We start from the raw sequence: 27,113 nt of genomic DNA, 5'->3' as shown, positions 1-27,113 counted from the left end.
GAGAAACCAGAGGAATGAGGCTGCTTTTTAGAGTGAAAAACATTTACAACTGAATATTAAGGAATAAAGAATTTAATTATAATATAAAAAATTTGCTTATCACGAAAGAATGTACATACAAAGATAAAACTGAAACCAAAATGTTTAAAAAAAAATACATTAAAAGCGATCAGTGATAAAGGTCTCAGGAAATTAACCTAGTTTTTTCCTGAGCGCGCCAACGGTTGGCTGTGACGTTTGGCGACATCAAGTGGTGACATTGCAAACTGCAACCAACCTGGATCTCAGCATTATTACCTGGTAGTTTTACACCTCTTTTCCCCTGAATGAGCAGCTGGAATGATTCAAGTAAATGAATCAAACCCAAACTATCCAGGCATCTAGTGCTGCAACTAATGATTATTTTACCAATCGATTAATAGGATAAAAATATTGGCATATTGTAAAAAATTTTCTTTCGACCTCAAAATATAATAAAATTTTATAAAGATTAAAAGCTGCAAATATACAAATTTTAAAAAACATTTAGTTAAACTGCCACTTCAGGAGACCTGAGTAAAAATTTACAGGCAAAATGTGTTTTTATATTTTAGATACATGATTTTAAGACCAAGGCTGGACAGCCTGATTAAAAAAAATTTACTTTGGTTTATATTTTGCAGCATTTTCTAGAGCTGCAAACGGAAACTAACTGGATTTTAAATGTTTTACAGTCTGAGCTTTTAATTAAGCTTTTCAACAGAAGAATAAAAATGCCATAAAATGTTGTTAAAAAAAGATTTTTATTGATGTTTTCAACAATGGATTATACAATGACGGCAACAAAGATGACTGCAGTTTGGACGTTTGAGTTAAATACAAAAACCGGGTTACTGATCCCGTCGCTGAACAGGTGAGAGACAGGCTCACCTGACAGGTGATGCAGGGAAAACTGCAGTTTTATTAAAACAAACTATTTACACCAACATAAAAACAGCCACAGACATGCCATGCTCTTCAAGCCACAACGACGGAGGAGAACCGAGCAGGTCGGAACCGGAATCAGAACCAGAACCAGCTCCAGCTGCTGAACAGATGAGCTTATGAGAACTAGAATTATCTACAGCCTGATGCGACCTAAACCCACCTGCAGAGGGCGCTGTGAGGAGTAGATTAGATATTTACAGCCGGATGATGTTTTAGAGAAAGGTCAGCGTCATAACACAGACAGCCGGAAGCAGCTGCAGGGTTTCTGGATGTGTTGCTTTAATGTTTTCATCACACAGGCACAGTGGGCGGAGTCAGGCTGCGTGTGAGGATGAGGAGGCCGCGGCCTTCCTCCTGTCCGTGCATTGGGAGCGGGGAGAAGGGGTATGAGTAGCGGACGAACCGCCTCACTGCCGTTTGCTCTTGATCCGCTCCAGACGCTTCTTCAGGTCGTCCAGGTTGGCGGTGGCGGGCGAGGCGGCGCGGGCCGGCGATCCGGAGCGCGTGTTGTGCTCCTGCTGGTACAGCTCCCGGGACTCCTTCAGCTGCGACAGCTTGCTGTGGAGCATGTCGGTGGACGAGGCCACGGACGGCTTGGAGGACAGCAGGGAGGAGATGGCCGGCCGCTGCGGAGGCTCGTCCTCGCTGCTGAGAGCCTGCGCCGTCAGAGGGGAGCGGTTACCATGGCGACCGAGCAATTTCACAGTTAAAAAAAACAAAAAACAAAACAAAAAAAACTTATACATTTATTTATTTTTAAATGGTCATTTCCATGTTTTTTTTCCTATTAAATTTCCACTTTTTCCAAACTGAGAGAAAATGCTATAAAATTTTTAATAAATGGGTAATTTTTCCAGCAGCATCATGGAACCAGAACCAGGCGGCGGATGTTTGGACTCACCCTGGTCGTGTTTTCCAGGCCTTGTCTCTGCCGGAGGATCTTCAGCCTTTCGTAGTAAACAGCGGGTTTCAGCTCTTCGTTGCTGCTGCTGAGGCTGGACTCCACGTTGTGCTGAGGAATCACTGCAAACACACACAGCGACGTTAACACACACACACACACACACACACACACACACACACACCAGGCTGGCAGATGTACAAAACCAAGAAAAACCTGAGGAGCTCTGGATCCGAGGTTTTCCCTCCCGCTCCGACTCGATGACCCGCAGGCCTCGCTCCACGTAGCTCTGGAAGAACTGTGACGTGTTTCTGAGGAACGGCTCCAGGTCGGCGTCAGAGTACTTCTGCTTGTACTCGTAGAGCTCGGTCAGGCCCTGGGAGGGAAACGGTTTCCTCAGATTAACAACCAATCAACTCTGGAGTCAAAGGTCAACGAGGCGGAGCCAGAGCAGGACCGGACCTCTTTAGTGTTCTCCTTGGAGCCGATCTTCTTGAAGATCTCGGACAGGATGTCGCTGACCTTCGCCTTGGACATGCGATCGTCCTGCAGCACGGCAGACATCACAGTTATTCAGCAGATTTTAACCTCTGCAGGGTAAAACGTCCAGACAGAATCGGACAGAATCTAAAAGCCTAATTATCTCCAGAACCTGAGTTATGGACTAGTCGATCCTGGGTCTGATGGATCTAAAACCCCACATTTTAACTGTTTTCTCAATTAAATAAAGATTAAGTGTGAATAATTATCTTTAATCAGACATGCTAAAGAAAGTAGCATGTCTGAACTGATGATGTCATCCAGGAAATGCCAGGAAATGCTAGTGAGGAATATTTAAATTCCCCTTTGGAATCAATAAAGAATTTCTGAATCGAATATCGTCTCTGCTGCCTGGAAACTGAGACAGTCATACAGAAACAGTCTTCAGTCAGAGGCCTATTCCGATACGCAGCAACTCTGACTGTTACAGGAGATACTTTCTGCATCACCGACGGGTCTGAAGACCCGAGTAACGACCTCATTTTGCTTCCCTTTGGGACAAATCAAATGTTTTTGAATTGAAGAAACTTTGATGCTGGTTTCAGTTTGGATCCACGTCTCACATCTGGTTCCTTCCAGTTTTTTAATATCAGCAAATATCGTCTCACTGCTAAAACACTAAATCTTACCAAGTACTTTAGTCTAGTTTCTAGTGTAAATATCTCATTACACTTGAAATAACAAAACTAACTTCCAAGGAACTTTTCAGCAAGAAATAGATTGTTTTAAGTTGATAATAAAAAGTACAGACTTTTTTCACCTATAAAATTGGAGAAATGTGTTAAGGACTTTTAAAATCAATATTCAGAAATTAGTTAAAATGAACTCCCATGTCTCAAGTATTGACATTTTATCTTTAAACCCTATACCAGAGCATGACTTCACAAAATGTTCAATGTTCCTCATTTAAAGTTATTTTTCATGTAGGATTTCTTATAAAAATGCTACTTTAGTCTCTTAGTATAATTTCTTTTATTATTATTGTAGTACAACTGACTTTCTCGCAATAAAAAATGTAATAAATCATAGCATGGCCCTGATGTTTCATTGTAGTTGACTTAAAGTCCAAATAAATAAAAGCTGTAAAACAGAATGGCGGCTCTGGGCGCACCGACATCACTGAACTATGGAAACCCAAGGAATGCATTAAATAAAATCCAAAAATTAAATCTTCAAAAATCGATTTATCGGCCAGCTCTGTCACTAGGTATTTATTTTACATTTCATGCTAAATTCTTCATACTTCACAACTTTAGTGAATCTTTTCTAAATCTGTGGGAAGAACTTTCAGAAATGGAGGAAAACAGGAAGTAGAATCTGAGGACCAGAGGGACGCATCAGGCCTTCAGCTCTGACTGCCTCTGAAGTTTGTCGCTCACCGTCCCGAGGGCGCTCTTCTCGTTGCCGCGGTCGCTCTTCGTTCCCGACAGGTTCCCCGAGTGCTTGACAACTCGCCTCAGGTAGGCCTCCAACTCCGACTCGTTCCGATTTTCTATCATGGACAGGTGGTCCAGAATCTGTCCAGAAACACGCCAAGAATGACCAAAACGACACCTGCAGGAATAACACGTCTCCCCCCGGGTCTGTGACCTCTGGTTACCTTGACCCCGGTGAGCTTGCAGAGCGTGTGGCAGAGGGTCTTCAGGGTCCGGTGAGGAACGTCCGTCTTCAGCTGCTTCAGCTTCTCTTTCGGGAAAACCTTCATGAAGTTGTGGACGTCCAGCAGGATCCGGTCCAGGTTCAGGCTGTTGATATTCTCTGGCAGGAAGCGGATCATCCTCCACAGACACTGAAGAGGATAAACGGTTAGAGCGGACCGGACTGACTGAGCCGGGTCTGCAGTGGTACCGGCGCTCACCTTCATCACCAGTTCAGAGACTTTAAGAGACCCGGCGTTGGAGACCAGCGTGTCCTGAAGCAGAACCAGTAGAGCGCTGTGGAAACAGGAAGAAACGGGTCAAACTGGAGGTTTGCAACTCGCTGTAATGGGTTTGGACCTTTAGTGGCTCTTAATAACTTCGGCTAAACCCAAGTGCAGTCGAGTCCCGGTATCACAAAGAGCTAAAATATGCATACTCCTCAAACTCCACTAAAAACGTTTATAACTCCCCATTAATAGTCCAAACACAAACTATACCTTAAAGGTGATCCATCATGCCGCCCTGACCAGTTTAGGAAAGGTCTATACAAAACATTTCATTACATTTTTGCACAAAATCACTTAGCTAACGAGAGTTAAGCTATTTTATGGTTCTGTCTCTTTGAAATCACGCCCTCAACTCAATGTTTACACTCGCACATGAACAAACAGATGCACAATTATACAACCATACATCTTTGAAAAGCAGAAGTGGAGCCTCCTGAACAACAAACAAGAAACTGGTTTCTGGACGGTAAGTCAACAATAAAGCACTTGTCTTTTCCAGCAGTCATTGTACAGTGCACACAGCAGTAAAACCAGCTGACCAAACGTGCTGGAGCTCAGCTTGGTTGCCAGGTAACGTTGGAGCGCCAGTTGACTGTCACATTTAGGAGGTTTTTGAAATGGTTCATTTTCCAGACACCAAAAAACATGAACTTATTGCCAAAAAGAGCTGGGTGGTTCTTAGAAGCAGCACGCGCACACACACAGAGATATAAAATGTAAAGGCTGCAGAGTTCTGACCTAGTCAGAGAGACAGATCCGTTTCTACCGACCTGAATATGTTGGTCTGGTCCGAGTGCTCCAGAACTCGGATCACCAGCAGGTTGACTGAGCGGATGACCTGCGTCCCGTCCTCCACGTCCTCCACTCGGCTGTCTAGCATCAGCGTGATCAGGCTGTGCATCAGGTCCTTCAGCACGCCAATCGACGCCTCGCGGGCCAGCGTCTCCATGGAGAACAGCTGAGGGGAGGAGAAAGGGGTCAGAGGCCACCTGCGGGTCGTTGAGCCGCAGGGCGTCGCTCCGTGCGCTCACTCACAGACATCATGTTTCCCATGATGCAGCTGTACAGTTTGATGAGGTCCTTCTTGTCCACGCGGTCGTCTGCGAGGTGCGTGCTGTTGATGAGGCGCAGCTGCATGATGGTGGCGATGAGTAGCTGGTCGATGTGACCCGACATGACATCGGCCTTGTCCTCCTGACGCAGAACCTCGTCAATCTGAGAGGAGAAGGTCACGAGAAAGGTCAAACTCATTTTCGAGATTATAAATGTCCTCAAAGGCAGAAGAATGCATTTTAAAAACTCATGAATAAAGTGAAGATATGAATAAATAGCTGTCTCTGCATTCAGTGAATACTACTCAGGACTAAATAATTTTCTAATAATATTCAACATCTTTTAATTTTTAGTCTGATCTGTTCTGACCATTTTCAGCTCCTTTCAGAATGAGTCGTTTTAGGGTTCTGTCACTTTAAATCCCGATAAGCTGCTGCTGGCCACGCCCCCAACTCAACCTTTACTCAGGTAAATAAAAATGGCTGCAAATAGATTCACAATTATTCGACAGTACATCTTGGAGTTGGAAGAGTGTTGCTCTAAATGTTGAATGTTTAGAGTAAGACTGAAACATTTACTACCAACACTTTTCCAGAATTTTATTTATAAAAAGGACTTTTTCACACCAATTCTTCCAGAAGAATAAATTGTTTATATAGGCTGCAACTGATTATTTTAGTGATTATTCTTTTGATTATTCTGATGACTAAATCAGGTGAAAAAATAAATAGGCAGATTCTCAGATTTTAAATGTAACCACTTAGATCTATATACAATATTAGAAATGCATTGGAAGATGCAAATCAACAAATAATCTAATTCCTTTTTAAATAGGAAATAAACATTTTATTTCCTAAATGAAACAAGATTCCTTCAATGAATCATTTGCAGCAAAAATAAAAATTTAAAATACTTTCATCAATCAACTATTTTTGGTTAACTTATCAATACAGTGTAGGGCTGATCAGCTGATTATTTTTTGATTAGTTAACAATTAGACAGCAGAATGTGCTAAATGGGAAATTGTTTTGTACAGAATTTGAACCAGGAGAAGCCAGTTGAGTTCTGGGTAGAAAATATTAACAGATAAAAAGTTATTTTTATTTTCCAACTCATCTGCAAACTATACCAATTTTCTACCATCTTGGCTTAATTACTGCTCTGTGTTCCTTTAGTTAATTAATCGATTACTATATTGGTTTATTTCAATAGTCACTTTATCATCTCAGTGCTAGTGGTTTGTGTTTATTTTTCAGAATAAAAGCCTGAATTTCACCATGAAGTTTTCAAAGAGACGTGGAAGAAAGAAGTGATGTAGAGCGGTTTGTGGAAGTGGGCCGGACCTGAGCCAGCGCCTGGATGCTGGTGCCGATGTCGCCGCTCGCCACCTGAGAGATGACGAAGTTGATGGTGGAGGCGGTGCTGCTGTGAAGGTCGTCAAAGTGTGGAGAGATGGAGCGGATCCTTGGAGGGAAACACAGGAACGTTAAGGCCGTTTCTGGTTGACCGGAGTCAGACCGGTTCCGTTTGGGGACAGCGGTGCGTTTACTTCGGTTCCGGGATCATGACAGGCTCCAGCAGCTCATCCAGCTGGTGCTGGACCAGGTCCGGCAGCTCACACACGCTCCGCTGGTCCTGCTCTATCATGTCTAGGTCCAGCTGGAACTCTTTGGGGATGGAGGGATGGTCGCTGTGCGCGTTCTGCCGGGACTGACTGGACGGACAGCAGAGAAACCAGTCAGTTCTACTGGGTAGAGATCAGTGCTTCTAGCTCCAGTCTGGACTTCCATACTGAGTTACCTCAGATATTTACAGTTCTGGCATCCAAGATGAACAGAGTTGGGCGATATTTGACATAAATGATCCCAAACCGTGCAAATTGAAATTCCTAAAACAAATTAGTTTAATGCAAACGGGCCAATTTATAAAAACAGATTTGTTGAGCTAGAATGAAGCGTTTTTGTCTGCCGCATAAAAACCCCCCAATAAAAAACACTTTTCACTTCACACGAGTGAAAGTGATCATGATGGGCTCCAGCAGCTTGCAGAAAAGGCAACGAAGACAGGAAGTGGCAGGAGGATTATGGAACCATGTTTTGTTAATGACTTGGAGGGTAAACAAACTTATTCGTGTGATTTTAATTGTGATTCTTATTCAGTAGAAACACTGCGATTGCTAAAGTGTTTTTTTAGCGGGATATCGGTGCATTTGTAATGACAGCCACGACGACAGCAAAGCTGTAAGAGCATCAAAGCATGTCTCTCTTTCTAAACCTTTAAATTTCCTTTTCTGGAAATTTTACCCACTTCAAGTCTGAGTGGAAACCATAAATTTTACACATTTTAAAAGTCACATTTCATGGTGAATTTAGTTGGAAAGGTCGTTGTTGATGCCGAGGTTGAGGTTGGGTCGGTCCGTCTGAACTGGAGCTTCGCAGCACTGACCTCACAAAACAACATGGCCGAACCAATCACAGGAGTTCATGAGCTACAGAGACCACAGAGGGAACATGGATACAAGCAGCTGTGAAGCGTTTTCTAGATTAAGGACAATCCGTCATAAAAATCTAAACTCAAATCTATTCAAAATGATTCTGTCTTGTCTTTTTTTTTTTTTGACAAAGTGACGATCTGCAGCACAACAGACCATCATGAGCATCGTTTGCTTGAGACGAACCATTTAACCCTTTTAGCTCATCTTAACACAGGAAGTGAAGGATAACAGTGATGAACAGAACCAGAGGGTGAAGGAGGTGAAACGGGACATTAATGACGCCGTTTTGCACAAAGTTAAAGGGCAAAAACCCAAACAAGCTTAGGGCATTAGATGAAATTAAATGACTTCAGGAGTTTCCAGTTTTTATCTCAACTTTCAGAAAACAAGTAGAGTAATTGATCTGCCAAGTCAGCAGTTGTTACATGTGGTCTTTGACATCTGAGTCTGTTCAGGCGCAGCTCAGAGACTGGAGGGTATTTATGATTTAAGATCAAAAAATATTATTGTGCTTTATACTTTTTTCTCTTCAGCAATAAATTTAAACAAGCAATATTTCAATGAAACAATGGAATCAGATTCCCATAGATTTTTTCATAGCTTAAAAACAAAAAAATGCAGTTTTCTAATTATTTCTCCAATTAATTTTTTTAAAATTACATTTAAAAATCTTTTTTTTTTTATGAAAAATGTTTTAAATCTAAAAGTTTAAATTAAGACATTTAAGACAAAATGAAAACATTTTGTTTTCATTTTGGGAAAACAAAGAAGTTGTGTTTTCCCAACTGTAATGAATAAATCCACCCATATCTGGTATTTTAGTAGATGTTGCAGGATGTTTGTCTCACAGCAAAAATAAGAGCCACATATTTATAAAAAAAAGAAAAGAAACTAAAAGAAAAAAACCCCTGAAAAAGCAAAAAGCAACAGAAAAGAACAAATATTACTAATGCAAGACAAAAACGTTTAAAAATTCAACGTTCAAAATTCGAAACGGCGTCCGTCTGATTGAGATGCCTGGGCTTCTTGAATTGATGCCACAAATGGTTCTGAAACTTATGAAAGCATCAAGTTCAGGTTTTCATTTTGCTACTGACGTTTTTAAAATCAGGCAGCCGATAAGATAAACTCCTCCCAACATCCCGGCCGAGGAACCCGGCTCAACGTTGCAGATGGAGTTAAGTGTTGTGGGTAGGCGCTACGCTGGATCACCTGATGTTAGTAGTGATGGTAGACCACCTGTTGCTCACCTGGTGACTTTAGTGAGTGGGTGATGGGGGGGTCTACTTTTTGCTGACCGCTTTAAGCTTGAATGTCTTGTTATCTTTGTTCACTGTTTAAAACATGCGGATCCGTTTTTAATGCTGCTTTTGGACACGGATGTCTGTTATCCACTGATGTTCTGCCTTGGATTTTTTTTGATGATATTGAGGAAAATAAAATCATCTTAACTTGGATTTAAGTTTTGATCAGCTGGCGCGTCAACAGTGATTCACCTATTCAGGTGCTCAGCGGCTTTGTTTGACAGTCACTAATAGTAAACATTATGGCTGCAAAGGAGCAAAATTAATCCTCCTGAATCAATATTTCCTTCACATCTTCATCTAATTTGATGAAAAATGCTGAAATAAATGTTTGCAAACAGCCTGCAGAATCTGGATCAAATTATCCATTAGTAAGAATTAACATTGTTTTCCACTTTTGCTGCTTTATAAACACTCAGAGAAACCAGAATCACAACAAACCCACTGGGAATAATCTCCTGGACGCCAAGCAGCCGGTCTGATCTCAGGTTCTCTCAAACACAAACAGGCAAGTGAGGAAGAGGAGGAATGAGTGAAAGTGAGAGCTGAGTTAGTGCGGTGCTTCACCAGGACTCAAAGCCACAGCAGGGTTTTGGTTGTTGGGCTGGTTTATGACGAGCATTAGGGTGAATTTACAGTGACGTCACAGAAAACAGGAGGAGGAGTTGTACTCACATCCTATACGTGCGATACATTATTCTGCTCCGGAAAGGAAGGCAGGCGGAGCAGATCACACAGGAAGAAAGATGAAGGGTTAGGAGACAGAAACGACCAGAAGCAGGCTGGTTTCACAGACTCACTGAACTGATGTGTGACTGCGAGAGCAACCCAGCATGCAGCGGCTCAGAAACCAGGATGAGGACGAGGACAGATCAGATGTTGGCAAATATTTAAACACAGACGGGTAAAAGAGGAACGGTCAGCATGCTGGTGAGAAAACGGCCGGAAAGGTCAGAAAGTCTCACACACAAACATTTCAACAGACATCAGAGAGAAACACATGGATATATTTATGAAGGACGCAACAAGAAAGTCGGGCTCTTTATCACTTAGTTCTAACCATCATCTCTGAAATACTTTAATTTCTAGTTTTAGGTTGCAAAGACTAGAGATCGCAAAATAGAAAAAAATATACAGCTCTAGAAAAATGAATGAATGAGACCACTGAAAACCTCCTGGTTATTCCACCAAATATTGATTTCTGAACTTTTCCTGAGTTAAAACATTAGTGTTGTTGTTTCTAAATTAACATGAACTCGTTTTCTTTGCATTATTCGAGGTCTGAAAGCTCTGCATCTTTTTCATTATTTTGGCCATTTCTCATTTTCTGCAAATAAATATTAAAGTTTTGTTTGGAGTTTCAGACCCATGTTGTCAGTAGTTCATAGAATAAAAAAACAATGTTCATTTTATTCAAACATACCTGTGAAAAGTAAAACCAGAAACTGATCATTTTAATTTCTCTTAATTTTTTCCAGAGCTGTATAATGTCAATAATTCACCTCCAACATAAAATATGCAAACTTTAAGGCCTTAAAACACTGAATCCAGATTTAAATGATAAAAGCAGAGAAGTTACGACACTTTGTTTAATAATAATAATTTATTTGTTTAATAAAGGGTTTGTTCCTTTATTAAATGTCAATATAATGTTTTAGTTTCCCCCGACACTTGGCAACCCTTTACCATGTCGCTGTCAATAAGTTTATAAATTACCAGTAGAGTGAATTATGAGAAACTTAATTCGTTGATGCTAACTGCGCTGCAAAAACAAACCTGCAGGGGGCGACAGTGGACAGATTGATCTATTTAAGGAAACTTATACTTTGCCTGTTTTCCCCCAGACGGAGTCCATATTGAGTACCTTCAATAATAATTTAAACACTATTGTGATATGAATGTATGATAAATATGAATAAAACTGCTGTGGTCCATATATTTACTCAGTTTCTACTAGTTAAAGGAAGAAATTTGATAAGATATTGATAATTTTGTGGTCTGTTATTTTGAGCTGATTCATGTCAGTGTGCGACAGTTTGTAAAGCATCTTAAACTTTATATTTTCATTCATAACTGGAGCTTGTTTTACTGGTTTCCAGTAAAAAGCGGGGACCTACTTGAGCTTTCCGGGGTCTTCCTGTGCTGGCTTGCGGAGGAAGGTAGCGTTGGGGTTCGTCGGCTGTTCCCGCTGCGTCTTCTCGGCGGTGCTCTGCTTCACCGGAGCCGCAGGCGTCTTCTTCGCCGATCGCTTGATCCGCTCCTCCAGCATGCTCATGTCTTTCTCTGACAGCTGGAAAAAATCCAAATAAAATGAGTCTCTGATTTTGCGGAGGGAATGTCCAGCTCCAAACTTTGGTTGTTTTTCTTTTTCTTACATTTCCGATGAGTTTGTAGACCTGTTCCCCGCAGACGTTGTAGACGGCCACCACCGTGTTCAGGGCAGCGTTTCGGACGGACGTGTCTCTGTCTCCGATGTGGACGGCGATTTCCTTCAGGGATTTGGCCGGAGTCGGCTGGCACACGTTCATCCCGTAGCCCTCAATCAGACAGCCCAACTCCTCCAAACACTCTGAGGAAACCAAAAACATTCAGCATGAAGGAGCAAACATAACTAAAGGAAGGCTGACCTGTGCTTCATGTTTATGTCAAGGCGATCTGTACAGATTTAATTTTTGGAAAATCTCTACTTGGACTACCCTACCAGCTCTCTGCTTGGAGTTCTTGGACTTGGTTCCGTCCATGAGGAAAGGGAAGAGCTTGGAAGCAGGATAAACTTTGCACAGCATGCTGAGGATGACCCGGACATCTTTACGAACCACATCCTTCGACTCTCCGACCTGAAGGAAAGCAATGATCATCTCACTCTAAATGGCAAGCTGAGCCGTTAACGGCAACCATGAGCACAAAAACTACAAACAAGCGAGAATATAATCAGAATATGCGATGGACTAGTGACCCGTCCAGGGTGACCCCGCCTCTCCAGCGAGAAATGTCTCGCTGGAGATGGGCAACTCATATCACAAAGGACTGTGGAGCGCAACAATTGTCTGCTAATATATTCCAGGTGATATGAATTTTCATGCCAATATTTACCCTGTTTATTAAACCCCTGACTGATGGTGTGTGTGTGTGTGTACCTTCAGTATGAGGTAGGGGACGAAGGAGTTGGCTTCATACTCCGTCAGGTGGTAGTTCTCCCTGTTCAGCATAGTGAACAGCAGCTTCAGATACTCCAGCACTTTCATCAGGATGGTGGTGTTGGTTTCAAAGAAGCGGAGCGTGATCCACTTGAGGATCAGGTCCAGGCAGCTGATGGTCGCTTCGCTCTCGGTGTTCAGCCTCTGTCAGCCAGAGACAGACCATCAGTTAGAAACAGAACCTGGTGGTCAGAACCCGGTTCACAGCAGCCGCGGCTCCGGCAGCCTCCTACCTCGATCATGACCCCGATGGCCTTCACTTGTCGCTGAAAGTCGAAGTGAAACATCTCATCCAGCAGCCACTTGGCGAAACAGGCGGCCATCTGAGTTTTCAGCTGCTCCACGTATTCGTCCCGAGGGGTGATGAAGTTCCACTTCAGAATCTGGAGCCCAGAGGTTCAGCGTTAGATCGTCACTGATTTCAGTCAGACCACCTGGCGGGGCTAACCTGAGACTCAAGTTACCCAGAATTCCCAACTCTTGACTAAAGACTTGAGCTAAATGTGCTACCCTAAACTTTCTGGTTCAGAAAGTTTACAGATTTTGGTGGCAACTACTTAATTTTACTTGAATCCCTCTTGAGGTTCAGGGTGAGTACTTTTACTAAACTGTACTTATAACTTTTTAGTAATTTTATTATAAAGTATCACCATTACTACTTGAGTAAAATTTCTGGATTCTCTACCCACCGGATGACGAACAAACGTGTTTTAAGCAAAACGTTTTAAGTACCAACTCAAAAGGAAAACTAAAATTTAATCAGAACGAGTCAAAAACCACAGAAAAAGAATTTTAAATGATTTTCTCTCAGTTGCCAAAGCAGAGATTTAAGTAAAGACGTAATATTTGACATTTATGGTAAATATTGCAATAATGATAGGATAAACGGTCACCGGATAATGAGTAATTTACCCATCAACTGGAAAAAAATATATTTAAAAAGATAAATTTCCAACAAGGTTTTCTTAATTACTTTTAACATCTGTCATTCCAGGAATAGAAAGCCTGATGGCAGCATTAGCTACGTCTGAGATATGCATATTGTGTTAATCCTACTAAATGTAAATTAATATTTTCACTAAGGTTAGCTGATTTTAGTTATGCAAACACTCGACTGGTTGGATTTAAACATTTTGTTTACAAACACTCAGCTGCTCCTGTTTTGTAATTTGAATTTATATAAAAAGAAGGTTTGCTTCCTAAAAACATTGATAAATTACAAAAAGTCAGCAGCTGGAGATACCTTCAGCTGCTTCTCCTCTTTCATCCTCTGCTCCTTGGCGTTGGGGACCAAGACAAAGATCGGCCCAGACTTATCCTCATCATCCTTCAGGCCTTTAGTGGCGGGTTTCTTACCAGCTGCACCCTGATTGACGCAAACGGACAGAAGCAGTGAGCGAACAGAAGCGAGAAGTTTTCTAAAACAAAGTTTTAATGAGAACTGGACAGAAAAGTGAGGGAAAGAAGAAACCAGAGCTACCAGGAGAGTTATGGCGGAAAGATTTCTGTGCAGGTTAACAGAGACATTAATACTAGAAAGCCGTCACACGAGGTTTGTCGTTTCCACAGCTGAGTGAATGCTCTGAGGCTGCATTAGTGACTGAAGACGCAGAGTTAGACTGAGAGAAGCCAGGCGGAGGTTAACTATCTGCCAAGCCGACAGCATTCAGGAAAGAGTGGGATGATCCAGACGCCCGCATTCAACTACCTGTTGGCCGCCAGCAGCAGCCTTCCCTTTGACGGGCGGCTTTTTGCTACCATTACACTCCTTCTCCTTGGAGGGAGGAGGAGCTTCCTCCGTGGGAGAGGGAGGCTGGGTGAGTGAAAATAAATAAAAACATCACAAAACGAACTTCATGGAGGGAACACGACCAAAACAAACAACATGAGGGGAGAAGGGCAAAAAAAACAACAAAGTGACTAAATATTCAAAACTTAAAGACTAATGAAAAGGACTGAAGAGACTGTGTTCTTTCATCAAATAAATAAATGAGAAAAACATTTTTTATTAATTGGATGATTACTTTAAAAAGTAATTCATCTTATCTGGAATTAATTAATCCATTACTGAAATAATCGTCAACTAATTTAGTAATCGATTAATCATTAATTGGCGTATACGGACTCAAAAACGGCCAGTTTCTTGAAATATTCAGCTGTAATTAAGCTAATACTTTACAAAAATATATACATTTGGAATAGAAGACTCAAGAATAGAAAATCTTGAGTTAAGGGTAGAGAATATAAACAGATTAAAGCTTCACTCGGTTCATATTTTGTACACAAAAAAAACACTTTCAATTAAGCGCCTTTTTCTAATTATAAGTTAATGGGGAGAAAAACAAACCCTCCATTATACTGATGTTAAGCAGAAGGAGCCAAACTTTTCACATGTTGATATTTGAAGTATTTTCAGCTGCATCCTTTGTTACAAATGATCAAACATCCACTAAAAAAATTTGCTGTTATTGTATTTTAGGCAACAAAATATACATTTTCCTATCCAAAAAAGGAATAGATTTGTTTATGTGGTTAATTGAAAAATTTGCAGAATGTGGCAATTTTTTAAAAATCTCATTAAATCAATTACTAAAATAATAATTAGCTGCAGCCCTGATCCAAACAGATGTACCTTCTTGGCAGCTCCTCCTCTGACTTTCTTGGCTTCAGGTTTATCAGTGAAATCCTCGCTGGCCCTGGAAGCTGCACATACAACAAGCAAACATCTGAATTATCTAAATCTTGTTTAAGTTTGGTTTGTCCCAAATTATCCTTGAATGTCTGTGAGCTCACCTGAAGGAGCTCTGCTCTGCTCTGCAGAACCTTTTCCTCCCGTTTTGGTCGGCGCCGCAGTTTTAGCCGGCATCACTGCTCTGGCCTTTTCCAACATGGCTACCACCTGATCCTTAGAGGCAGGCTGAGGAGAGATAAACAAACCAAGTTGGAACCAACAGTCTCAAACACTGGGACCACCTCGCTGACGGCTCTGTACTTTGAGTTTTCCTGTGGCTTTGTTCATCTTGTCGTAGCCCAGGTGCATCATGAAGGCGGGCAGGGCGTCCTGAGCTTTCTTCCTCACGTCGGCGTTCCGGTCCTCCAGGCAGGTGAACAGCTGCGGGACGCACAGCATCAGGTCCCCGGGGACCGACCTGAGAGTCGGCAGCTTCTCTGCCAGCCAGCCAAGAACCTGAGGATGAAGAGTGGGTTAGAGTCTGATCTTCATCATCCCCACCGTGAGGAGGAGCAGTGGAGGAGTCGGAGCACCTCCTGACGCAGGAAGGGATTTTCCCTCTTCAGCTCCTCGGACAGATCCTCTCCCTCCAGCCAGTCCTTCATCCCAGTCTGCTCCACCCAGGCCTGCAGGGTTGCCATGGCAGCCGTCCTCAGGTTCACCTGCAGATAGACAGATATAACTCAGACAAATTATAACTGCTGACAGGACATGAGGCATTCCGTCATGGAGATTCTGTTTAAACTATTGGAGTTGAGGTTGGAGGTGGAATACCTTGCTGTCTCCCAGAACAGTGATAACAGGGAACCCCAGAACTTTCACATGCTGCTTGAGTCCGGGTCCCATGGCTGTAGCCAGCTGCTGCAGAATACTCAGAGTCTGTTGGACCTGCAGACCACAAACAGGACGGTCATCATAACGTTTAACCCAGAGGCCAAACTCAGAACAGTCCAGCTTACCAGGATCTTGTTGGAGTCGGTGAGTCGCCCTTTCAGCGCCAGAGGAAGCTCCCCGATGTTGGCCGTGATGAATTTGGCCTCAGAGATGATGGCCGCAGCCTCATCCAGACCCTCCTTCCTGATCTTCCAGTTCTTGTCTTCAATTTTAGACACCAGGTCGGATGTGATCTTGTCACTTTAAAAATGAATTGGAACAAAGGAAAGAAAAAAAAAAAAAGGCCTTTAGCAAAATTCATGAACTTAGCTGCTCCTGAAAATAATCCTGTAGATCTCAAACAATAAAACTGGTTCCTGACTGAAGAGACTGAAGTGTTGTTCACACATTGATAAAAATATTCATACACTTTTCCGGGAAAAAAGAAGAAAACAACAAACTTTGTAATACCATTTCTAGAGATTGCTACCATCAATAAAATACTATTTTGACCTTGGTCATTTTTTTTAAAGGAAGCATTTTTCACTTTCAGTTGCAAAAATCCAAAGAAAATTTTTTGGTTTTAATGCAAGAAATAAAATCTCATATTGAAAGTAAAAAATTTTGAAATAATTTAGGAACAAAACAAAGAAGTTACAAACGTACCTCACATCGTTTTTCAAGCCAGCAAAGTGATGTCAAGGCATACTTTTCAGAAACAAACGTGATTTGATTGATAATTCTGATTTAAAGAAAAATCTGATGGACTACAGCACAGTTCATAGCGGCTACACACATCAGGAAATAAAGACAGTAAAGCAAGAGGGAGACTGCAGTTGTTTGTGAGCATAAAGTTCCTCAGGTAGGAAATATTCCTGTTTTTTGTAGCATTTTTCTTCTTGTGTCAAATTCGCGCCAATCTGATGCCTCGAGTTTGTTGCAATAACTTGTGTTCTGCCATCTATTCTAGAGACATTGGTTTAGTGATAATGCTGGTCAGAGCTGGAGCAGAAATACATTTTTAGCTGCTGTATGTGTCCAACCATAATTCCCACTGTGATTACAAGTGGCAAAACCTCAGAAAAGGTCATTTCTGGGTATTTTTTGTCATGTTGCCGAGTTTCTGCTCTTTATGCACATTTCTAGTCTAACTTTATTATTTTAGTTTGAAGTTAGTTTTTCACCCATTTCATTATGGAGTTGCAGAACTTACCCGATATCAGTTCGGGGCAGCAGGTCCATGATGTCCTGCCCCGCTCCTCCATCTTCATCCTGCTCCGCCCCCTCGTCTCCATCTTCCTCCGCCGTCGCCTTCTTCGTGGCTCTGATCGGAGCCGGAGGCGACTGACCCTGCATCTGTGAGGGAGAGAACCGTTTTCTGTCATTACTGTTCGGATGGCGGTGGAAAACCCGAGTCTCCTGCGTGGTTCTGATCGGGGTTCGGGTCACGTCTGACGGTCTGGTACCTTCTCGAACTCTGCATCTATCTGTGCGAGGAGAGCCGGCTTCTCGTCTTCGAAGAACATGCGCAGCGGCTGGCCCATGTACAGGTACATGACTCCCAGTAGGGTGATGGCTGCCGTCCGCACGGCGGGGTTCGTCGCGCCCAGAGCCGTCTTCACGTTGTTGATGAAGCCTTTCACATTGATGCTGCAGAGCAGGGAGGAAAGGGTTAATATTACACCATCATAATAACATCTCAGCTTTTAAATCACTTTCTTTCATTACAGGGATTAAATTTTGTTAAGTTACTTTAACATTTTACATGTGTGTAGTTTTAATATTAATTTCACAGCATTTCATAAGAGCTGCAATTAAACGATTAGTTACTGACTAATTGATTATTCTGGTGATTAATTGGATAAAAAAAAGGGCACATTCTGCAGATTTTTAATTTAAGCCTTTTATGTACATTAAAAATACAAGAAAAAAATGCATTTACTTCATCTGGAAAGATTTAACTAGGATCGTTGTTGCGTCTGAGGAAAACCTACCCAGCAAATCCAAACTCCTTCATGGCGTTCGCCAGCCAGTTGAGCGTCTCCGCCTGGTTTTTGGGGTTCTTCTGTGCAAACACCAAGGAGACGACCTGACGTGCGAACAAACCGTGTTAAAACCGCACAGTCAGTCCTGTTGGCTTCGCTGACGTTTACCGGGTTCACCTGCTCTGCTGTCCACGGCAATGAGCACGTCTCTCCGATCGCCGTCAGAGCCGACTTGGCGTTCCCGCCGCACTTCACGTCTCCGATTTTATCCACCAGACCGTCTAAAACCACGGAGGCCGACGTCTTTGAGAACTGTCCTCTCTGAGCCACGAGACCCACGATGTGCAGCTTCATCTGCATCACCTGCAGGAGGTCACAGCGTTAGAAACTGAAAACAGACACCGAGGTTCAGCTGCGTGGGGTGGATTTAGTCTGAACCTTAAAGAAAACTCAAGTTAAAACGTTTAACTTGTTTGGTTTCATGATGGCGTCGCTCCCAGGAATAATATTACAAGTTAGTAACAGTTTATTTAAAAAGGTCAAGAGTGGCTTCATAGAACAGATCGGTTAAAAATTGTCAACCTTTTTATTCATCAACAAACCATTGAGCTTATTCTGCAAAATATCCGTCATCAAACTCAGAATACTCATGAAATCAACAGAAGATTCATGTCTCCAATGAAGAAAAGGATTTAATTTACCATCAAACACGTATGAGGGTCTAACGTCTCATTTTTTTGTTCTGCAGCTGAACCAAGCTGACTCAGTCTGAAGAGGATCAAAACTTTATTTAAATGTTATTTCTTTAGGTTAGTCTACCGCTGAATGCATCGCTGGCATTTAGGCATCAGTTAAAATTTCCCAATGTGAAGTGGGACATTTCTAAAATATCTAAATACAGCATTCATGACTTAAAAAAAAAAAAAAAAAAGTAAATGTTTGTTTTAGTAAGGGGTGCTTAAGAGCCAAGAAGGATAAAAAAAAAAGTAAAAATATGTAATCGCATCAAACTACACACTGTATTCGTTAATATTCCTTATATAATTTACTGAAACATTAAACTAGATTCCAGTTACTTTCAAAAACATACTAATTGTTCAGACAGATGAGTTTACAAGCGCAACGCCCTTCTCTGTGTTTCTTAGTCAGCCGTGATAAATCTTGCCGTTCCCTTTAGCCGTCGTCAACAGCACAGAAAAAGATCTGGGCGTGCCGTCTCCCAGAAACTCTGCGTTCAGGGACCAGAATGCCACTGAGCTTTAGCCTGTTGGATTCCAGCAGCGTACCTGAAAGTTCGTCTCCTTCCAACCCGGTTTCTTGGCCAGCATTCGAACCAACGCCTGGCACGGCATCGCCGCCTTGTCCATGGTCTCCACAGCCTGCAGACAGGAATCCAAGATAAATCTTCTGCTCAGCCGTGCAGAGACTGGTGGCTGCTGGAAGTTAAAGGTTTCAGAGTAAACTGGGAGACTTTACCCTCTGGAACTCTTCCATACTGGCCAGCCTCTCCTTCCAGTTGCCCGAGTCCAGCTGCTGCAAACAGGAAGCAGGAAGTACTGCTGCTGCCAGCTCCTCGCATGCTTCAGGCTGAAGACAACAGCAAACAGTCAGAAACTAAAACTTAACAATGCCATCTAATCTGATCTCCATTAAGAAAGAGCTTAACGAAGATTTAAGGATTCTATAATATTCTCAGACTGAAAGCTAAAACTGCCATTAATCCAACAATATTGAAAAAGGTGAATTTATTGCAACAAAGTTAAAAGGATTAAACTTTATATTAAATAGAAACTCAACTTCAGATTCCCTCTATTATTTACTTAAAAAAAACATCAATTAAATGAATTTAAAGCTGTAATGTTTTGTTGTTAAAGTAAATGAAGACATTAAAAATCTGCTGTTTTTGTATCAACCTTCCAGGCGACTCTGATGTTTTGGTTCTGGTTTGCATTCTCAGAACCAGAACCAAACATAAAAAAGCACCATTCAGTTTTTATGCTCCTCCAATCTGGAGCAAGCTTCCAGAAAACTGAAAAACTGCCGAAACACTGAGTTCCTTTAAATCAAGGCTGAAAACCCTTCTGGTTAGTTACATTTGACTAATAATATGTGAATTGATCAATACATTTGATGACTGATGGTAGCATTAGACAAAATGTAATGTTTATTGCTTGTTTCATAATCGGTTACTGTTTGCTGTTTAGTGATAATTCCTTGTTGCTGAATTGTGCTCTACAAATAAACGTCTCAGTTTTTAGCTCTTCCTCCCCTCCAGATTTATGTTTCTGTGCCTCCAGACCCAGTCTGTAAAAACTCGTTCTGATTTAAATCATTCTGCTTGTGAACTTACAGATATTTCAGCTTCTGTGATTTCTTTGCTGTCTGAGGTCTTCTTGGTTTTCCCTCCAGCTGCTGATGCTGGTTTCCCTTTTTTAGCTGGACCAGCTGACGGCTGCAAAAAAACAAAACGTTTAGCTACTCTGGATCATTAACGGGAGCCATTTGGGTTTCGTTCTGTGCGTACCTTGCTGACTGATGCGGTCTGGCTCTTCTTTGGCGGCGCCGAGGATTTGGGAGGGGCTTCGGCTGCAGGAGGAGCTTTAGCTGCAGGTTTCTTGTCACCCGCTGATAATCCTCCTCCAGCTGCTCCTTTTTTACCTCCAGGAAGCTCCACTTTGTCAGCACACTCCTTGATCTGTTGGAGAAACACAGAAAAAGTAAGAGATTGATGGCATGAGGGCCTGGGGAGGATTCTCTGGTTCTAATCTTCACCTTATCAAGTTTGAGTTTGTCCAAGTCGGCAAGGAAAGGGTTCACAGCCTTTTCCCCCACCACCTTCATGGCCGTTCCCAGAGCTTCGAAGGCCGCGTCACGAACCTCAAGTGCCGAGTCATTCACTTGCTGTGGATGATAAAGCAGGACATGATCAGTTTTTATGATGACCAACAGTAATGTCTACAGTTTGTTGATGTATTGGAGGACAAACCTTGACGAGGGCGGCGCAGAACGGCTTGAGAACGCTTTTCGGCAGCGTGGCCTGCGTGCAGTGTCGGAAAGATCGGGCCAGAAACAGAGACGCCTGCTGCTTAATGGACGGGTTCTTATTGTCCATCACACCCAGGATGTCCTCCGAAAGGTTCTGCAGAGTCGTCTGGGGAAGAAAAAAATATATATATCAATCGTCTCAGCACTACTGAAACACATTAGGAGCTGCAGCATCAGCTGGGTGCTTGGTAGATAACAGTCTTTAAACAGGAAGTGGATTCAAAGTAAGTTAGTAAACAATGATTAAAATTAAATCAATCCAGAGAGAAAACGCTTCATCATGTCTTCCAGACAGGAAGTGAGCCGTTCATCTAGACAAGAAGAAGCTCAGTGATGGCAAAGCTAAAGAAAATCATAATGCAGAATAAAAAAAACCTCCTGATTCACCATTTTGTACTTTAGAAAATATGCAATTACATTTTACAGCACTAAACATATCAACATCTATGCTGTGTTTAAAGTCATAAGTATGGTTACCATGGTAACTGCTCACACATTAAATGTTTTCAGTAGAAAAAAAAACTATTTATGCTGCTGCCACAGAACCTAAATGGTTCTGCAATCAATATTACAAAAATGAATAATTACAAATAAAATAAATTTAGCAGTTTTTCCTTACATATCGTAGATTGTAGACTAAATACTAAAACAAAAATAAAAACATGCCTATTGTACTCACAGTGAGGAAGATGGCATCAATAGCCTCCTGCAGGGACTGGACAACCTGCAGCTTCTTCTCCTTAAACTTCTCCAGGATAGTTGGAACAACCTGTAAAAAAAATAAAATAAATCTGTGAGGGAAGCCGTTTGATTCATGGGTCTCCGTCTTCTTACATACTTCCTTCATTTAAAGTAAAAGAATCTGGAGAATTTGAGGGAAGAACGTCTAATAAACCATAAGATAAGATTCCCTTACTTGTCCTGCATACGTCCCAAACTTCTTCCTGAGACCAGAGGCCAGTTCAGCCAGACATTTGGCTGCCATGGAAACCAGCATCACGTTGGCGTCTTTTCCCACAACCTGAAGCAGAGAAACCACATCAGCTCCAACTCGACTCCTATTGGTCAAAACGTCAATCAGTAAGACTGAACAGCCTTCCCTCCTCTCAGACAGCTGGCAAGTCTTTACAGTTCAGTTCAAATATCAGGGTCAGCCAACTAAATGCTTTAAAACAGTAACTCTGAACAGCATCTGCAGATCTGTTTTTATATGACTCGAGAAATATTTTATTAATTTAATATTTGCACCTTCTTCAGCGCGCGGACCAGGTCTCCATAGTCGCCGTTTTCCAGTTTGGGGTTCTTGGTCAGAGCTTCGACAGCTTCAAGAGCTTCTTTCCTCTCCTGCCACTTTTTAGCTTCCTGCAGGAATAAAAGCCCAGGATTATTATTCTCACAGCGTTCACAGATTATTAATACAAACTGCATCGTTAGAGATGTTTATGAGTGGAACCAGGCTGCTTTCTGTGATTTTAATGCCGTCATATGTGAAGCTTGGTTATTCTAGCAGCTGCTACTTGTCATTTCTACTGAAAACCATGTTGCCAGATTGGGTAGGTTTCACCCCAACTGGGATTCTTTTGAACATGTTGGACTGGATGTTGAAATTTGGACCGCTTTTCACAGCATTTAGCAGGTTTTTAGAAAGTACTTATAGAAAATTCTACCAAAACCGTTGTTCTGGGTGGCAGAAAACTTTTAAAAACAAAAAAAAAATTTGAGCATTTTAATAAAAATACCAATTTAATGTCAATTTAATTTGAAGTGTTTAGAATCCATCAAATGGGACATCAACAATAATTAGTAGTCATTGGTAAAAATCTGTCCATTAAAACATTTTGGTCACTTTGTCTTGCATTTGTCTTTGCAGTTGGGCATGTCTGGCCCATGTTTGGCTGTAAGCTGGTGGTAACACTGTTCACTATGTCAATTATTCTGCCGTCTTTACTTTGCACCTCACTATAAAGCATAAATAAACTTGATAATCATTGATTAGTTAAGTGCCATTATGAAATAGTCATGAATTTCAGCAGAGACTGAGATTTGGACTATTCTGCTGGGTTTCTTTAGATTTATGTCATGTTTAGATCAGAAAAGACCCGATCAAATTTGACAATCCTGACTGAAACTCTTGCAAAGGTAAAATATATATATATATATATATATACCTGGAAGAAAACTACACAGAGGTTTAAAAGTGTTTTGAAAAACTCACAATTTTCTCATAGAAATCTTTGGGCATCTTTGACAGAATCTCCACAGGTTCCAGCAGATCGTACGGATCCACAGCTACTGCAGTTTCTTCTTCTTCATCTCCTGGGAGACAAGCAGAGGAGTCTGTGACTGCCCAGTAACAAAGAGAAAACAATAAAATGGGTCACAGATGAGCCATGCTTACCGTCAGACTGCTCTCCTCCTTGAGCTTGTTGCTGTTCAAACTTTGCTTTCAGGTCCTGCTGAGAGCGCAGGAACCGGGTCTGCTTGGGAGGGGAGGGGGGCAGCTTCACCCACTCCTCCTCCAGCTCTTTGAGCTGCAGAGGGAAAACAAGCAAACACTCATCCAGCTGAATTAAGCAGTGCTCTGTTTGTACTCTGTGTGAAGCTGATCAGGTCCCACCTGTACAGAGTTGATGTTCTGCAGCGGCGGCCTCAGAGCGTCTCTGATCCACTTGTAGATTTCCACAGCAAGCAACTTTGACTCATCCCTCACAGCCTTCTCTCTGGACTCAAACTGTTTGGGTAAGACTTTCACTACTGGCTTTAGGGTCACTATTTTTGATCCAAACTCACTGGGGGAGGCAATGAAGAGAACAAAGAACCAATCAGAGTCTTTCTTTGTGAAACAACTTGTCTTTGTTGCTGCTTTTCAGATGGAAGTCAGTGCAGAACCTGACATGTTGGTACTGTGCAAAGCCCCTGACTTGCCATTTTACCCCAAAACCAACTTTTAGTTTAGTGCACCAATAACTCAGGAGTTGCTTTTTGTGAGAAGCCCACAAAAAGTTGCTGTGGTCGTGAAAATCCCTCAAAGTTGCAAATCCATTTTATAAAAGCAGCAACTCACATGCAGGGTTCCACAAAGCTCCATTCTGGGGCCCCTTCGATTTAATATCTACATGCTCCCTCTAGCTCAGATTATAACAAAACATTATGAATAATTTGTTTTACAGGAAGCTGTGAAAAAAATTATTGATTTGGTGCAAATTAAAATTCTGTTCTGTTTAATAACAGAAAATAATCGAGCAGCCACCGACCTCAGAGCCTTCCTGAGCGTCTCGATGCACGCTACCACTATCTTGGGGTTCTTGTTGTCCAGTCCTTTGAGCAGCTCATCCTGAACCACCTCGCCCTTCTCTATCTCGATGTACATCAGGCAGATGTCCATGCCCAGCTCTTTGGCTCGCGCCTTCGGCTGGTTGAACACTTTGGTGACGACGCCCGACACCACCTCGCCCGTCGTCCTGCAGCACAGAGACAAAGCGGATTAGAGTCTCCAAAACATTCCTGGATTATGTCCAGTGAACCACCTCCATTATTTAAAGACCTGCCATAAAAATACCACCAAGTGTTAAACTTGTGGCTAAACCTCCAGCTGTGAACAGAACTTACTTGCCAGCCACATGAGCATTCTCAATAAAGGCCAAGGCAGCTTCAAGGCCTTTGAGCTGAGCCACTGCATTCGAGTCTGTGACAAACTTCTTGATTAGTCCCAGGTACTTCCCCCACTCCGGACTCTTCTCATCCTCTATTTTCTGGAACAACTTCAGAGCTTCTTCATAACCGTTCAGTCTGGCTTTCCACACCTGAATGAGACAGGAGGTAAAAAATGATTCAAACCAAACAAGAGAAAAAAAAAAAGTTTTACCACCACTCTTGGGACTCTTTAATGACCGAGAACAGCATCTTTAGCATCCAAACAGGCTCATTTCAACCCAACTAGCATCAATTAACTTGAGTGCACTGATGCTATTTCTTTTCCAGGCTCATTTGTGAACTTTATCAGTTGATCCAATCAAAATCAGCTTTACTGACCAAGATTGTGTGCATAAATACGAAATTTGATTTTGGTTTCAAGTTCTCACAGCATACAGGCTAAATAAATAAACTTTAAAAGGAATACAATCAGGATAAAGGAACAACATGTACCCTCATTTACAGACATATTTTAATTTTAAGAGCTTGTGGCAGCTGGTTTTAGCAAATAGTGCCGACCTGAAGGTAAAAGTCCAAACAGTTTGTGACCAGGATGTGTGGCGTCTGCAGATTTTAGCAAAAGCATTCTCGCTCATATTTAACATTAAAAAGTAACTGAATCAAAAATGTCAAGAGAAAAGTGTGACTGGTTAAAAAGCGGCATGACAAGGTTGCTTATTTTCATGGCTCAGAAAACATATCAGAGAACTTTCCTTTACCCGATTAAAAACAAAATAACCCCGACCATATAGGCTGTGGGAGAGGGGAAAAAAACCTATTTGGAAATATTTGGGATATTATGCAGTCATGTGATCTCAGAGCAGAAACAGCTGATTAGTTTGTTGAAGTTATTTCCATCATAGCCTCAAGTCTAAAAAGAAAAAACACTTTAAGCTTGTTTACTTTTCTACACGGTAGTGGAGACAATAGATTTAAAAAAAGCCAAATATAAACTCCTGCTTTAGATATTTTAAACTTTAAAAGCTAAATGCCTATGCTAAACATTATAGCTGACCAGCAGTAGATTGTTCTTGTTTGTTTAGATTTACCAAACAATATTAGGACCGATGTCATGTCTGTAGCCATGAATTAGAGATTGCACTAAGACTGTATTAGTCTAATCCCGAATGCAAAGTCTCATCAGGATCCAAACAGAGTAAGCAAATCTAAAGGAAGCTAATCATGCAGAGAGACTGAAGCTGAGTCCCTGATGTCTGCAGGATGAGGCTCAGGTTGGTTTTTAAGCCCGTCTGATCTGATCCGATAGTTTGACCTGTTCCTGAAACCTGTTTGCAGCTCATTTTCAGATTTAGTCGCTTTCCTTGAGTCTCCAGCTGCAGTCAAGAGCCAAAACTATTGCATCTTTTATACAGCTACACAACTGTGAACTGAAACGTAGATGAGTTTCAATACACAAATTGTTTACAAAAATAGATGCTTGATTATTGCTGAAATTATTTCAGAAACTCTGGCAGTTTATGGTGAAATATGGCAATGTGCCCAATTATCTACTCTCACTGCATTGTTCTGCCATCTTCCCATAAACCAGAACTCTACCAAGAGTCCAAAACAGACATGAAACACGTCAACAGTCATGGGAGGATCTATCTATGTTCATAAACATAACATTTGGTAAAATTTTAATATCATGTTTGGCTGTGAAGACATAAAAGGCACAATCTGTGTCACAATACCAAAATAAAAGCATCTTTTGTCTGAGGCTGACAGAAAAAAGAGTAATCAACGTTTAAGAAATTAAAAATTAAACCAGATTGAAATCCGACCACCTCTATCTGAGGACAGTCGGCCAGTTGCTCACCTTATGTTCACATTTCTGGTCAATGGGAAGCTTCATCCACTCGCTATCGTCCCCCATGGCTACTGGTCGGGGGCTGGGCTTCCCCTAGAGTTGGCTGAAAACAAGACATTAAAATAGTAGCATTATCATCATATATTTAAACTTTAATCATTTTATCAGCCTTTCTGCTGAGGCAGAATAATTTGGGTTTTCTTTCTAGAATAAAGTATTTCTTACTCCTCATGTCAAATGTACTCAAGTGTTGAACATTTATGTAAAATCCAGTTTAGGAACAGCATGGTTTATTTCAAATTTAATGAAACACAAACTGAGAAAATTCAAACAACAACAGAGGAAGGCTAAAAAAACTGATCAGGTCAGAGACTGGAAGTTAGATCAAATTAAAGTTAAAAAGGTTATAGTCAGAGGAAAACGAAGTAGTGAAGACCCAGGGAAAAAATGCTGAAAGATAGTTCCACTTTCGTTCAATAAGAGAGTCCATAAAGTGCAGTGTGCTCTCAGCCACTCAGTGGTTCAAAGCACGTTAAAGGAATAGCTGGAGGCTCATGTTTCACATTGATCCAAACCAGTTGGGCAAACGGATGA

The 27,113-nt window shown here is 41.7% G+C and overlaps 1 protein-coding gene across 3 annotated transcripts; it reads right to left on the bottom strand.

Annotated features, from left to right (window-relative positions):
• Positions 1-763: 763 nt before the first annotated feature.
• ckap5 (cytoskeleton associated protein 5) lies at positions 764-26,622 on the bottom strand. Of its 3 annotated transcripts, XM_028035906.1 has the most exons (44): positions 26,529-26,622; positions 24,626-24,819; positions 24,271-24,477; positions 23,634-23,805; positions 23,415-23,547; positions 23,232-23,332; positions 22,265-22,378; positions 21,933-22,037; positions 21,696-21,785; positions 20,958-21,122; positions 20,744-20,872; positions 20,496-20,666; positions 20,322-20,423; positions 19,448-19,558; positions 19,258-19,350; positions 18,149-18,334; positions 17,981-18,075; positions 17,453-17,636; positions 17,200-17,342; positions 16,073-16,247; positions 15,888-16,001; positions 15,647-15,775; positions 15,375-15,569; positions 15,176-15,299; positions 15,015-15,085; positions 14,091-14,195; positions 13,626-13,748; positions 12,616-12,765; positions 12,323-12,526; positions 11,887-12,022; positions 11,561-11,754; positions 11,303-11,475; positions 9,861-9,884; positions 6,937-7,101; positions 6,731-6,851; positions 5,370-5,549; positions 5,105-5,292; positions 4,266-4,341; positions 4,008-4,196; positions 3,787-3,924; positions 2,330-2,413; positions 2,084-2,243; positions 1,868-1,989; positions 764-1,622 (listed from the first exon to the last, which is right to left on the bottom strand). In XM_028035906.1, the coding sequence occupies exons 1-44, from the start codon at positions 26,583-26,585 to the stop codon at positions 1,374-1,376; spliced, it is 6,141 nt and encodes a 2,046-aa protein (XP_027891707.1). In that variant the 5' UTR covers positions 26,586-26,622; the 3' UTR covers positions 764-1,373. The 3 variants fall into 3 exon arrangements, with proteins under 3 accessions (XP_027891707.1, XP_027891714.1, XP_027891721.1); XM_028035913.1 differs by lacking the exon at positions 9,861-9,884; XM_028035920.1 differs by lacking the exon at positions 14,091-14,195.
• Positions 26,623-27,113: the final 491 nt, after the last annotated feature.

The sequence above is a fragment of the Xiphophorus couchianus genome, chromosome 2 (assembly GCF_001444195.1).
Source record: "Xiphophorus couchianus chromosome 2, X_couchianus-1.0, whole genome shotgun sequence".
Classification (NCBI taxonomy): domain Eukaryota; kingdom Metazoa; phylum Chordata; class Actinopteri; order Cyprinodontiformes; family Poeciliidae; genus Xiphophorus; species Xiphophorus couchianus.
This window is presented reverse-complemented; position numbering and strand designations above follow the sequence as displayed.